General features: G+C 39.0%; 1 long non-coding RNA gene and 1 gene segment (V, D, J or C); one reads left to right on the forward strand and one right to left on the reverse strand.

Annotated features, from left to right (window-relative positions):
- Positions 1–213: 213 nt before the first annotated feature.
- LOC115788816 (Ig kappa-b4 chain C region-like) lies at positions 214–1,743 on the forward strand. The segment is given in 2 exon segments: positions 214–275; positions 1,315–1,743. A coding segment is annotated over 1 exon segment (258 nt).
- A 3,586-nt stretch (positions 1,744–5,329) lies between these two features.
- Positions 5,330–6,465, reverse strand: LOC115788828 (uncharacterized). Its single transcript, XR_004020627.1, has 2 exons — positions 6,332–6,465; positions 5,330–5,696 (listed from the first exon to the last, which is right to left on the reverse strand). It is a non-coding gene; the product is annotated as an uncharacterized LOC115788828 (long non-coding RNA).
- Between the last annotated feature and the right edge of the window lie 7,266 nt (positions 6,466–13,731).

Raw genomic sequence — 13,731 nt, forward strand, 5'->3', positions numbered from 1 at the left:
GAAAGTCAGTACTTTTGCCACCTCTGGTGACAAATAAAGTTCTTCTTAAATAAATAATGTTCAGCTTTTCCCAACAATCTCTCCTTATTGAACTATTGATTAGTTTTGATTTCAGCTGATCAAATTAAACCAACAGTAAATTATTCTGCTGAGTTTGTTTGTCTCAGAGTCAGAGAGCCGTGTCTCTGTGCAGTCAGAGGTTTTTGTACGGCGGCTCAGTGACTTTGTATCACTGTGGTACACGTTTGGTGGAGGAACCAGACTGGATGTTGGAAGTAAGTAAAATTTAAAGCAGCTTTTTAATACATGCTTTCTGTTTTTACTGTCTTTACTTTGTAGTCATCAGAACAACTAAAACATTTTTATTTTTAATGTTTGATTTTTAACACTAAGAGACAAAGACTCATTCTGAAATGGAAATTTAAAAAAATCAAACATTGATTCATAGAATAAGGAGGTTTTTCTTCTCTTTAAATGGTTGAATCTTGAGGGTTTGTAGGTTTAGTTCAGTCAGTCAGAGAGCCGTGTCTCTGTGCAGTCAGAGGTTTTTGTACGGCGGCTCAGTGACTTTGTATCACTGTGGTACACGTTTGGTGGAGGAACCAGACTGGATGTTGGAAGTAAGTCAAAAACAAATTTAATTTTAGGTCTTTTTGTTTTTACCAGAAAAATATGAATCTCAATTCATTTCCATGTTAACTTTTTTATATTTGTTATTTTAAACTGAACTAATCTTAGAAATGTAAAAAGCTCTAAAAATATAAGAAACAGTTTATTTCTTTTAGTAATCACTGTTTTTAATTCTAAAAGGAATTCTGTAAATTTAATTCATTTTTTAAATTATTTGAAAAGGAGAAAAAAATTATTCACCAACGTTTTGATGAACAGCTTTTTATTATGTGCTGTCATTCCAATAACTGCTGTTTGATGAACTCAATCTTTTAGGACAACGTGAAGATAAAAATATTGATGTTTGTTGTGTCAAATATTGTTTCAGAGTTTGTTTTAATTCTATTAAATACTGTTTGAAATCTTCAGGAAGTGAGAAGTGTTAGTGAGCTAGGTTTGTTTGTTTCCATGAAATATTTTAAAGTCATGTGTGATTCATACTTTCATTTCCAGAGTAGTTTGAACATATTTCAGGTCAAACTGTGATGATTCTCTCTGTGCTGATGTGCATGAGAGCTTTCTTAAAGGAAGTGAAACAATGTGTGAGTGAGTGACTGATGGAGCAGAAAAACATCTGGCAGAAACTTCTTCAAGGAGAACATCAAGTTGTGGTTCCTGTGCTCTAAGCTGATTGGTGTCTCCTAGGTGATGTGCGCCCCGCCCTGAAGGTGCTGGGTCCCTCCAGTGAGGAGCTGCAGCAGGGGAAGGCCACGCTCATGTGTCTGGCCAACAAGGGCTTCCCCTCAGACTGGAGGCTGTCCTGGAAGATGGACGGCAGCAGTGGCAGCATCAGAGGGGAGGAGAGCAGGACTCCCGCATTGCTGCACAATGACGGCCGCTACAGCTGGAGCAGCACCCTGACACTCACTGCAGACCAGTGGGGGAAGGTGGGCTCTGTGACCTGTGAGGCCACCCAGGGCTCCCAGGCTCTGGTCTCAGAGACACTGAGGAGAGACCAGTGTTCCCAGTCCTGATGTGACTAATCCTGCTCTTTGTTTACAGTCTGTGCTGTAACTCTTTTTCTCTGTTTCCCTTTTTTCTCAGACCAAATAAAATTTAAATATTTTCATCTGATGACGTCAAAAATATTTTTTAAGATAATAAAGATTTTTATGTTTTAAGCAAAACTGTTACTAAGTAACCTGTTTGTTTGTTTAGTGTGAATCTGAAATAGCTCTACACTCAACAGCTTAAAAGTTGGACACATGAGAAACTCACACCTATTTATTATTTTAAACTTCAGCACAAAGAAATGACTCAGCAGGAGAGCAAAGAAGTGAGCGATGAAACAAACAGATAACAATAATGTTCCTGTTTAAACATCTACAGTTAACAAGAACAAGGAGGCTCCATCTGTTTAAGAACTTCATGTGATGATTGAAAGCTTCATGTTAGCTACATGATGGAAGCTGGTCCCAGAAATCTAAAAAAGAAACGTTTATTTAAATAAAACTCTGAAAAAAATATTGTTTTAAAATTGTTGAATTTTATGAGCTATTTTTTTCAGTTTTCATATGTAATAAAAACATAATAGAATAAGTTCTTACTTTTTGAGACAGATTAATGCAAATAAATGGATATAAAACAAAACACATATTTAAATATATGCTGACTTAATACTTTGTTAAGAACCGCATCAGGAACTCTTAAGACATAAAAGGACCCTGTGGGGCTCATTGTTTTATGGACATAATAATCTGGACTAACTCAGGCACCGTCCCATTCTCCCAGAAAACTGAGGACAGTCTGTGTCTCCCAAACTTCAGCCCTTCCAGCCTTCTGTTCTCATAAACCAGGGACTGTTAAATCCAGCCTGTCAGACTGGTGTGTCCCCACACCAACAGGACAGACCTTCACACATGTTCTTCCTGCTAAATAAAACACATTCTCCTTATAACAGCACATCAGGGAGCGGTTACTGGTATCCATGAAAAACTAGTCTGGTTTTATAAAGTTCTGATCTTTCCTTCTGTCTATAGTTTAAAAAGTTGAGTCTTGGACTGCAGGCCATTAGGGTCACGATTTAAATCTGAATAGAGACTGTGGTGAGATCAGGTCTAACTATTCAACATAATCTTAATTTTTTAAATTTTATTCACTAAATATAACACCCTGACTTAAAGATTATCAATTTAAAATCTACACACTACAATTAGCCAAGACACCTGTTTACCAGCACAAGTGTATGTTTGAAAGATCTATAATTCAGTGTCTTCATATTCCACATCTCTAGATTAGTTTAACACACTCTAAATTTTTCTACTAAAAGTGAACCTATTTTTATGCACCTGAAAAGTTAGTTGCAGCAGTTGTCTATAAACAATTAATCACTGAGAAACATATTTATGTTTATGAGTCTAAGGAAGTCTTCATAGCGTGTGTATGTGTATTGTACAATTCACAGATATTCGTCTCAAGCATTTATATCTAAAAAAACCGTTTCAGCAGTATCATCTTCTCTGTAAACTCTGGAGTTGATTCAAAGTATTCAGATAAAAATAAAAATAAATTTATGCTCTAAAATCAACATTTGGCACAGCTTTTAAGTCAGCAAATATGGAAAAGAAAAACATGCTAAAGCTCACACAAGTCTATGATCAGTCATCCTCGAATCCTACAATTTATATTGCGTATGTGTACATGTGTTATACCTATGGAAAAAAATAAAAATGAAAAACACTAAAGATAAAAAGATCCAATAATACACTGTCTATGGCAATTCAGCCAGTTAAAACTGCCTTAAAAAGCAAATGACCTAATTTCAAAGAAAATCATTTATCATACATGTGTATGTGTATATGATATTCAATTCAATTCAATTTTATTTATATAGCGCCAAATCACAACAAACAGTCGCCTCAAGGCGCTTTGTATTGTGGGTAAAGATGCTACAATAATACAGAGTAAACCCAACAGTCAAAACGACCCCCTATGAGCAGCACTTGGTGACAGTGTGAAGGAAAAACTCCCTTTTAACAGGAAGAAACCTCCATCAGAACCAGGCTCAGGGAGGGGGGGTCATCTGCCGCGACCGGTTGGCTGAGGGGAGAGAAAGACATGCTGTGGAAGAGAGCCAGAGATTAATATCAATTAATGATTAAATGCAGAGTGGAGTATAAACAAAGTAAATAAGGTGAATGAGAAGAAACAGTGCATTATGTGAACCCCCCAGCAGACTAGGCCTATAGCAGCATAACTAAGGGATGGTTCAGGGTCACCTGATCCAGCCCTAACTATAAGCTTGATCATAAAGGAAAGTTTTAAGCCTAATCTTAAAAATAGAGAGGGTGTCTGTCTCCTGAATCCAAGCTGGAAGCTGGTTCCACAGAAGAGGGGCCTGAAAGCTGAAGGCTCTGCCTCCCATTCTACTCTTAAGTATCCTAGGAACCACAAGTAAGCCAGCAGTCTGAGAGCGAAGTGCTCTGTTGGGGTGATATGGTACTATGAGGTCTTTGAGATAAGATGGGGCCTGATTATTCAAGACCTTGTATGTGAGGAGAAGAATTTTAAATTCTATTCTAGATTTAACAGGGAGCCAATGAAGAGAAGCCAATATGGGAGAAATCTGCTCTCTCTTTCTAGTCCCTGTCAGTACTCTAGCTGCAGCATTTTGGATCAGCTGAAGGCTTTTCAGGGAGCTTTTAGGACAGCCTGATAATAATGAATTACAATAGTCCACCCTAGAAGTAATAAATGCATGAATGAGCTTTTCAGCATCACTCTGAGAAAGGATGTTTCTAATTTTAGAAATATTGCACAAATGCAAAAAAGCGGTCCTGCATATTTGTTTAATATGTGCATTGAAGGACATATCCTGGTCAAAAATGACTCCAAGATTTCTCACAGTGTTACTGGAGGCCAAAGTAATGCCATCCAGAGTAAGTATCTGGTTAGACACCATGTTTCTAAGATTTGTGGGGCCGAGAACAAGAATTTCAGTTTGATCTGAATGACATATGACTAAAATTGCATATATTATTGATCTCTCAATTTGAAAAGAGAAGAAAAGCTAGTTAAATTCAGTCTATCCATCATATACTAACAGTCTGCTTGTCTATTAAAGACTGACACAACTTTAGTGTTAATAAGAGAAACCTGGATTACTTTGCTTTTATGACTTCATTTATTTATTTTGTATTTTGTGTATCTTTATTGGTCTTGTTCTGGATATAACACCATGTATTGCAGTCAGTCAAAATGAAAAGTCAAGTGAGTCTGAAATGTTGTGGTAATTTCTCGAGTCAAAGGTCATACTCACACATCCCTCCTTTGTTGACCTTTTACACAGAGCTCACAGCAAAATTGTTGTCTGTGGTCATCTAACTGAAATCAGGACGTGTCCCTCCTTAGACCTCATGTTACAGGTTATACTCCTGTGGCCTCCCAATGATAAAATATCAAAACAGATTATGAGTCAGACTACTGAAAATGTTAAGACTGGAATTGAAACATTGTAATGAGTTGTTATTTTTCCTGCAGTTCCTTGACCTTTGACCACTAACGTGTTTTCTTTACTGGTAACCTTTGACTGAACGCACCTGTAACCCCTGACTTATTAAGTACCTCAGAACAACTCAATTATCTTAGACCAGATGCTAGGTTCGGCAGGAGTACAATGGAATCAAGGTGAGTGCGAAATGAATTGGCTGGAGGCAGGAAATGAGCAAAAGACAGTTATTATTTTGAGCAAAAATGAAATAACAACACAACGTAATCAGAACAATAATAATAACAACAAGCCGGCATATCAAAATCAAAACACAGTCTTACTGAGCTCAGTATTTCAGCTTTGTCCTTTTGGTCGTTAGTCAAGTCAAAATATGTTTGTCTTTCAAGTTCAGCTCCTTTTTTCAGTCAGTGGTTTGTATTGTTACCACGTAGATGTTAACACAGAAGAGAAGAAGGGGACTCCTCGACCAATGTTCAGTTCTGCTCTGGGCATAGGCTCGCCATCTCCGTCCGGAGAGAATCCAAGGATGCGATCCAGCAATCCAATCCAACTTCTTAATCAGCAAATCAAACCTAGCCTACACACAATAATGATATTATTGCATACAGCTAAATAAAACCCAATTTCCTATCTTATTCTTACAGCTATAGCTTAGTCTTTTTTCTTCATTTCCCTTATTACCACAGTAATATTTTACATGCATGTTCTTCTTCAAAATCTTTGTAGTCATGAAATTATCTCCAACAACGCAAACCATAAATGAAATTATTTTTTAATCAATTAAATGATTGATTCTTAAATCATTTTTTAAGCTTTTGCAAACATGAAATGCAACTAATTTCTCACTCCTTGAATGAGCATGTAGTATACCTAACTCCAATATTCTCCTTAAGTCATCCTCTATCAGTTAAACCCTCTCTGGGCTACTGGGTTCATCATTACAAATGTTCTGCAACTTTTTCCTTATAACTCATAAAAAGATACATTTGCAATTAACAAACATTATATCCAACTGAAGAAATAAGTGCAAAGAAAAGAAAAGAAAACTTAAAGTGCGTATTGTAAACTCAAACCATACTTGGTAAAACCATATCTTAACAGAAACAACATTTCCAGGGCTCTTAAGTAGAAAGGAATCTACCCGCGACTTAGCGTTAGCACAATGCTAATTTTAGCATGACGCTAGCTCCAACAACACGGGAGCTCACTCACCAAGATGAGGTATCAATAAGGACACGGCGACGGTCAGCCACACGGTCTCTCTAGCTCGTGTTCCATCAACAAGATGACTGATAAAGTTCAGCACAGCGGGTCTACGGCCTGCCACCTTCAGTTCAAAGTGCCGCATATAGCGAGACCGGAAGTAAGGTTTAAACGAGGGAATCACACTTCCTCTTTTCAAAATAAAAGTTTTTCAAAATAAAACAGTACAAGTGTATTGATATAAATAAAAGAAGAGAAAAGGGGACGCTTTCTCTACTGGGTTACACACCTGTTGTTAACGTCCCCCAAGTCGGAGACCACACCTGTTGTTGTCCCTCCCCCTGGGCCCAGACTTTACACAGAGGTCATGGGTCAAGAACTCACAGTTCACCTGTTTGGCCTTCTTACAGAGCGACAGGAGGCGTTTGTTGAATCTGTCAGTCTGTTCAGGAGAGCCTGGCATGACCTTTCTCACCTTGAACTGCACCAGAGTTTCTTTATTGATAACTGATCAGCATCCAGTCTCCTGCAGCACCACTGATGTTGTTCAGACTCCTGTTAGAATGAAACTGAAAGATCTCTGTTAGTTAACATTATCATCTCTTACATTGCTTTATGAAAATACATGTTCAATTTTAAATTTCTCCTATTCTATATTGCGCCTTTTGAGACATAACTATTTTATGTGTCAATAATTTAGCTCATTTATCTAAAGGGCATACTGAATATTTTTTTTTGTGTTATCACCTTTTTGGATTTTTCCTTTAATACTTGATTTAATATCAGTTTGTTCAGACATTCAAAATGATGACCGCTCTTCTCTTATAATCCCTCTATTATGATTATAATCAAATCACGTCTGCAGCTGGTTCAAAATGCTGCTACACGACTTTTGATGGGTACTCAAAAGAGAGAGCACATGACCTCTGTCCTGGCCTCACTTCACTGGTAGCCTCTATATTTTAGGATTCATTTAAAAATTCTTATGTTTGTTTTTAAATCTTTGCCCGATCTTGTCCCACCTTACCTCTCTGAGCTTCTTCACCCCTACATACCTTGTCAGTCTCTCAGGTCAGCAGACCAGCTGCTCTTGGAGGTACCAAGATCAAGAAGGAAGCTCAGAGGGGACAGGGCTTTCTCTATAGTTGGTCCAAAGCTATGGAATGACTTGCCTTTGCAGGTTAGAGCGGCCCCTTCACTGTCCACTTTTAAAGTTCGTCTTAAGACCCATCTTTTTTCCTTGGCTTTAACTCCAGCGGGATATAGTTTTAAACTATTTGTTTTTGTATTGTATTGTATTGTCACTTGGTGTTGGCTCTCACTGCGGTATTGTATCACTTCCTGTTCCTGTTTCGGAGCACAGTGTTTTGCTGTCTGTTAGCTGTTATATCTGTATAACTCGATTTATCTGGATAATAACATATTTTAGTGTAATCTTCACCTACTTTAAATAGCATACTCTTTGCTGAATCACCTGTATTCACATTACTCACTTTGTTTTTAGAAATTCGCTAGCTTAGCTTAGCTAGTAGCTTAGCCCTTAGCCGACTCACTACCAGCATGGCTTCTTCTCCTGTCTCTCCTGCACTTTCCTGCTCTGGGTGTCACATGTTTAGTTACTCCTCGGCCTCCTTTAGCAGTAACGGTACTTGTAATAAATGTAGTCTGTTTGTAGCTCTGGAGGCCAGGCTTTCTGAACTGGAGACTCGGCTCCGCACCCTGGAAAATCCTACATCTAGCCAGGCCCCTGTAGCGGGTGCGGACCATGGTAGCTTAGCCGCCGTTAGCTCCCCCCCAGCAGATCCCGAGCAGCAGGGAAAACAGGCCAGCTGGGTGACGGTGAGGAGGAAGCGTAGTCCTAAGCAGAAGCCCCGGGTACACCACCAACCTGTTCACGTCTCTAACCGTTTTTCTCCACTCGGCGACACACCCGCCGAGGAACAAACTCTGGTTATTGGTGACTCTGTTTTGAGAAACGTGAAGCTAGAGACACCGGCGACCATAGTCAAATGTCTTCCAGGGGCCAGAGCAGGCGACATTCATGGAAATTTGAAACTGCTGGCTAAGGCTAATCGTAGATTTGGTAAGATCGTTATTCACGTCGGCAGTAATGACACCCGGTTACGCCAATCGGAGGTCACTAAAATTAATATTGACTCGGTGTGTAACTTTGCTAAAACGATGTCGGACTCTGTAGTTTTCTCTGGGCCCCTCCCCAATCAGACCAGGAGCGACATGTTTAGCCGCATGTTCTCCTTGAATCGCTGGCTGTCTGAGTGGTGTCCAAAAAATGACGTGGGCTTCATAGATAATTGGCAAAGTTTCTGGGGAAAACCTGGTCTTGTTAGGAGAGACGGCATCCATCCCACTTTGGATGGAGCAGCTCTCATTTCTAGAAATCTGGCCAAATTTATTAACCCTCCTAAAAACTGACTACCCAGGGTTGAGACCAGGAAGCAGAGTTGCAGTCTTACACGCCTCTCTGCCGCTTCTCTCCTCCTGCCATCCCCCCCAAAACCCCATCCCCATAGAGTCGGTGCCTGCTCCCAGACCACCAAAAACCAAAGCTAAAATCAGCAAAAAACTATTTAAGCATAAAAATTCAAAAACAATAAATAATACAGCTTCATCAACTGCACCAAAGAATAAAACAATTAAATGTGGATTGTTAAACATTAGGTCTCTCTCTTCCAAGTCCCTATTAGTAAATGATTTAATAATTGATCAAAGTATTGATTTATTCTGCCTTACAGAAACCTGGTTACAGCAGGATGAATATGTTAGTTTAAATGAATCAACACCCCCGAGTCACAGTAATTGTCAGAATGCTCGAAGCACAGGTCGAGGAGGAGGATTAGCTGCAATCTTCAATTCTAGCTTATTAATTAATCAGAGACCCAGACAAAGTTTTCATTCTTTTGAAAGCCTGACTCTTAGTCTTGCCCATCCTAATTGGGAAAATCAAAAAGCTGTTTTATTTGTTATTATCTATCGTCCACCTGGTCCCTACTCAGAGTTTCTGTCTGATTTCTCAGACTTTTTATCTGATTTAGTGCTCAGTTCAGATAAAATAATTATAGTGGGTGATTTTAACATCCATGTAGATGCTGAGAATGACAGCCTCAACACTGCATTTAATCTATTGTTAGATTCAATTGGCTTCTCTCAAAATGTAAAAGAGCCCACCCACCACTTTAATCATACTCTGGATCTTGTCCTAACATATGGCATAGAAACTGAAGACCTAACAGTATTCCCTGAAAGCCCCCTCCTGTCTGATCATTTCTTAGTAACATTTACATTTACTTTAATGGATTACACAGCAGTGGGGAATAAGTTTTATTACAGTAGAAGTCTTTCTGAAAGTGCTGTAACTAAGTTTAAGGATCTAATTCCTTCATTGTTATGCTCTTCAGTGCCAACACAGTGCAGAGCAGCTACCTAAACTCTGCTCCCAGTGAGGTTGATTATCTCGTCAATAGTTTTACATCCTCACTGCGTATAACTTTGGATACTGTGGCTCCTCTGAAAAGGAAAGCTTCAAATCAGAAGTGCCTGACTCCGTGGTATAATTCACAAACGCACAGCTTAAAGCAGATAACCCGAAAGCTGGAGAGGGAATGGCGTCTCACTAAATTAGAAGATGCTCATTTAGCCTGGAAAAAGAGTTTGTTGCTCTATAAAAAAGCCCTCCGTAAAGCTAGGACATCTTACTATTCATCATTAATTGAAGAAAATAAGAACAACCCCAGGTTTGTTTTCAGCACTGTAGCCAGGCTGACAAAGAGTCAGAGCTCTGTAGAGCCGAGTATTCCTTTCACGTTAACTAGTAGTGACTTCATGGATTTCTTTACAAATAAAATTTTAGACATTCGAGAAAAAATTATTCATAACCATCTCAAAGATTATTCTTCATGTTCGGCTGCTTTCAGCACTGCTGGTATTTGTTTAGACTCTTTTGCTCCAGTTGATCTTTCAGAGTTAACTTCAATAGTTACTTCCTCCAAACCAGCAACATGTTTGTTAGATCCCATTCCTACTAGACTGTTCAAAGAAGTCTTTCCAATTATTGATGCTTCAATCTTAAAAATGATCAATCAGTCTTTATTAGTTGGCTATGTACCACAGACCTTCAAGGTGGCTGTAATTAAACCTCTGCTTAAAAAGCCATCACTTGACCCAGCTGTCTTAGCTAATTATAGGCCAATCTCCAATCTTCCTTTTCTCTCAAAGATTCTTGAAAGAGTAGTTGTAAAACAGCTAACTGATCATCTGCAGAGGAACGGTTTATTTGAAGAGTTTCAGTCAGGTTTCAGAATTCATCACAGTACAGAAACAGCATTAGTGAAGGTTACAAATGATCTTCTTAGAGCCTCTGACAGTGGACTCATCTCTGTTCTTGTCCTGTTGGACCTCAGTGCAGCTTTTGATACTGTTGACCATAACATTTTATTACAGAGATTAGAGCTTGCTATAGGTATTAAAGGTACTGCACTGCAGTGGTTTGAATCATATTTATCTCATAGACTCCAATTTGTTCATGTAAATGGGGAGTCTTCTTCAGACAGTAAGGTTAATTATGGAGTTCCACAGGGTTCTGTGCTAGGACCAATTTTATTTACATTATACATGCTTCCCTTAGGCAGTATTATTAGAAAGCACTGCATCAATTTTCATTGTTATGCAGATGATACTCAGCTTTACCTATCAATGAAGCCAGATGACACACATCAATTAGTTAAACTGCAGGAATGTCTTAAAGATATTAAGGCCTGGATGACCTCTAATTTCCTGCTTCTAAATTCAGATAAAACTGAAATTCTTGTTCTCGGCCCCACAAATCTTAGAAACATGGTGTCTAACCAGATACTTACTCTGGATGGCATTACTTTGGCCTCCAGTAACACTGTGAGAAATCTTGGAGTCATTTTTGACCAGGATATGTCCTTCAATGCACATATTAAACAAATATGTAGGACCGCTTTTTTGCATTTGCGCAATATTTCTAAAATTAGAAACATCCTGTCTCAGAGTGATGCTGAAAAGCTAATTCATGCATTTATTACTTCCAGGCTGGACTATTGTAATTCATTATTATCAGGCTGTCCTAAAAGCTTTCTGAAAAGCCTTCAGCTGATCCAAAATGCTGCAGCTAGAGTACTGACAGGGACTAGAAAGAGAGAGCAGATTTCTCCCATATTGGCTTCTCTTCATTGGCTCCCTGTTAAATCTAGAATAGAATTTAAAATTCTTCTCCTCACATACAAGGTCTTGAATAATCAGGCACCATCTTATCTCAAAGACCTCATAGTACCATATCACCCCAATAGAGCACTTCGCTCTCAGACTGCTGGCTTACTTGTGGTTCCTAGGATACTTAAGAGTAGAATGGGAGGCAGAGCCTTCAGCTTTCAGGCGCCTCTTCTCTGGAACCAGCTTCCAGCTTGGATTCGGGAGACAGACACCCTCTCTATTTTTAAGATTAGGCTTAAAACTTTCCTTTATGATCAAGCTTATAGTTAGGGCTGGATCAGGTGACCCTGAACCATCCCTTAGTTATGCTGCTATAGGCCTAGTCTGCTGGGGGGTTCACATAATGCACTGTTTCTCATTCACCTTATTTACTTTGTTTATACTCCACTCTGCATTTAATCATTAATTGATATTAATCTCTGGCTCTCTCCCACAGCATGTCTTTCTCTCCCCTCAGCCCAACCGGTCGCGGCAGATGACTGCCCCTCCCTGAGCCTGGTTCTGCTGGAGGTTTCTTCCTGTTAAAAGGGAGTTTTTCCTTTCCACTGTCGCCAAGTGCTGCTCATAGGGGGTCGTTTTGACTGTTGGGTTTTCTCTGTATTATTGTAGGGTCTTTACCCACAATACAAAGCGCCTTGAGGCGACAGTTTGTTGTGATTTGGCGCTATATAAATAAAATTGAATTGAATTGAATTGAATTGAATTGAATTTTGTTTTGTTTTTAACCTGAAAGAGTTATTTAATTGTTATGTATTTGTGTTTTAAATGTACAGCACTTTGTGTCAGCTGTTGTTGTTTTAAAGTGCTTTATAAATAAAGATGGTAGATGGTATAATTCTGCCAAATAAATAAATGTAAATGCACAAAACTATAACTCTGGTACTTTTATTTTATCATATATTTTCATAAACAGGTTTTCAATTCTTTATGTTTTGCTTTGACCTGACACTTTGCCTTACGTGTCACAAAATATTCACACGCACTTTTCCTTTTTCCAATTGTCTATAAAAATGTTTGTCCAAAAGAAAAGCAACAATAACTTACAGGACTTGTAATTGATTTGTCTCTCACGCACACTCACACTCAGACACAGACACACACATCAATCCTCACAGACACAAGCACACACACACACTCCATATGCTAAACCTTTGCAACCATTGTTTTCATTTTTCTCATTCTTTTTTTTTCTCTGTCCTTCTCTCTGAGACACACACACACGCACACAGATACAAACACACACACACACACCAGTGCTCAGGAACTCACACATCTCACGCCAATTCCCAGTCACACACATGCGCGCATGTGGGTCCTGCCTAATCCAGATCTCTACTGGGATTCCCTTCAGCTTCACTGGGCCATCGGAGTCTAATCACCAAACAACCATTTGTATTATGAATAAATCTTGTTCTTGTTCTCTCAGTGATCTCTCCTTATTGAACTGAAAGTGACGTTCAGTCAACCAAATATTAGTAATATCTTGATGCCTTTAAATTTCTCTGCATTTGTTGATTCTGATCAGTTTCCATATGACGTTGTATCACTGTGTGAGCGGGTGGCTGTGATGCTGCTGACAGTAATGAACTCTGCATCTGCAGTCTGAGCTTTACTGATGCTCAAAGTGAAGTCAGTCTGATCTGCTTTCCATTAAAGCTGAAAACTCCAGCTTGAAGATATTTTGCATCACAGGAGTTTAGGAGCTTTTTCACATTTCTGAAGGTAACGCTCTTACACACTGTATGTGTGTTCATGCTGAACATACACTGTGCAAAGAGTGTAACGAGTGTGTGTTTGTGGACTTGTTTTACTTGTGCTGTGTGTCCATAAATCTTCCTTTACGTTGCTGATTGCTGCCTCCATTTGAAGGAAAAGAAAGAAGCTGTCATTATGTGAAATAAATTTCATGTTTTCTTGTCAGGAAACAGAAATGAGAACTTTAAAGTTAAGGTAAGGCAGAGATACGACCAGCCTGCCCTCAGTCACATGTATTTGTCTCAAGTCCATCTCTGAGCTGAAAATCCAAAGTGCAGGATGGACTCAAAGCAGAGGTTGTTGTATGGGAGAAATATGTCACTGCATATGCTTTGGAGGTCATGTATGTGTAGCTGTGCTCACATCATGGAAGCAGATCATGATTACTTTGTTTTTGAGCT

This window comes from Archocentrus centrarchus, chromosome 11, assembly GCF_007364275.1.
Source record: "Archocentrus centrarchus isolate MPI-CPG fArcCen1 chromosome 11, fArcCen1, whole genome shotgun sequence".
Lineage (NCBI taxonomy): Eukaryota > Metazoa > Chordata > Actinopteri > Cichliformes > Cichlidae > Archocentrus > Archocentrus centrarchus.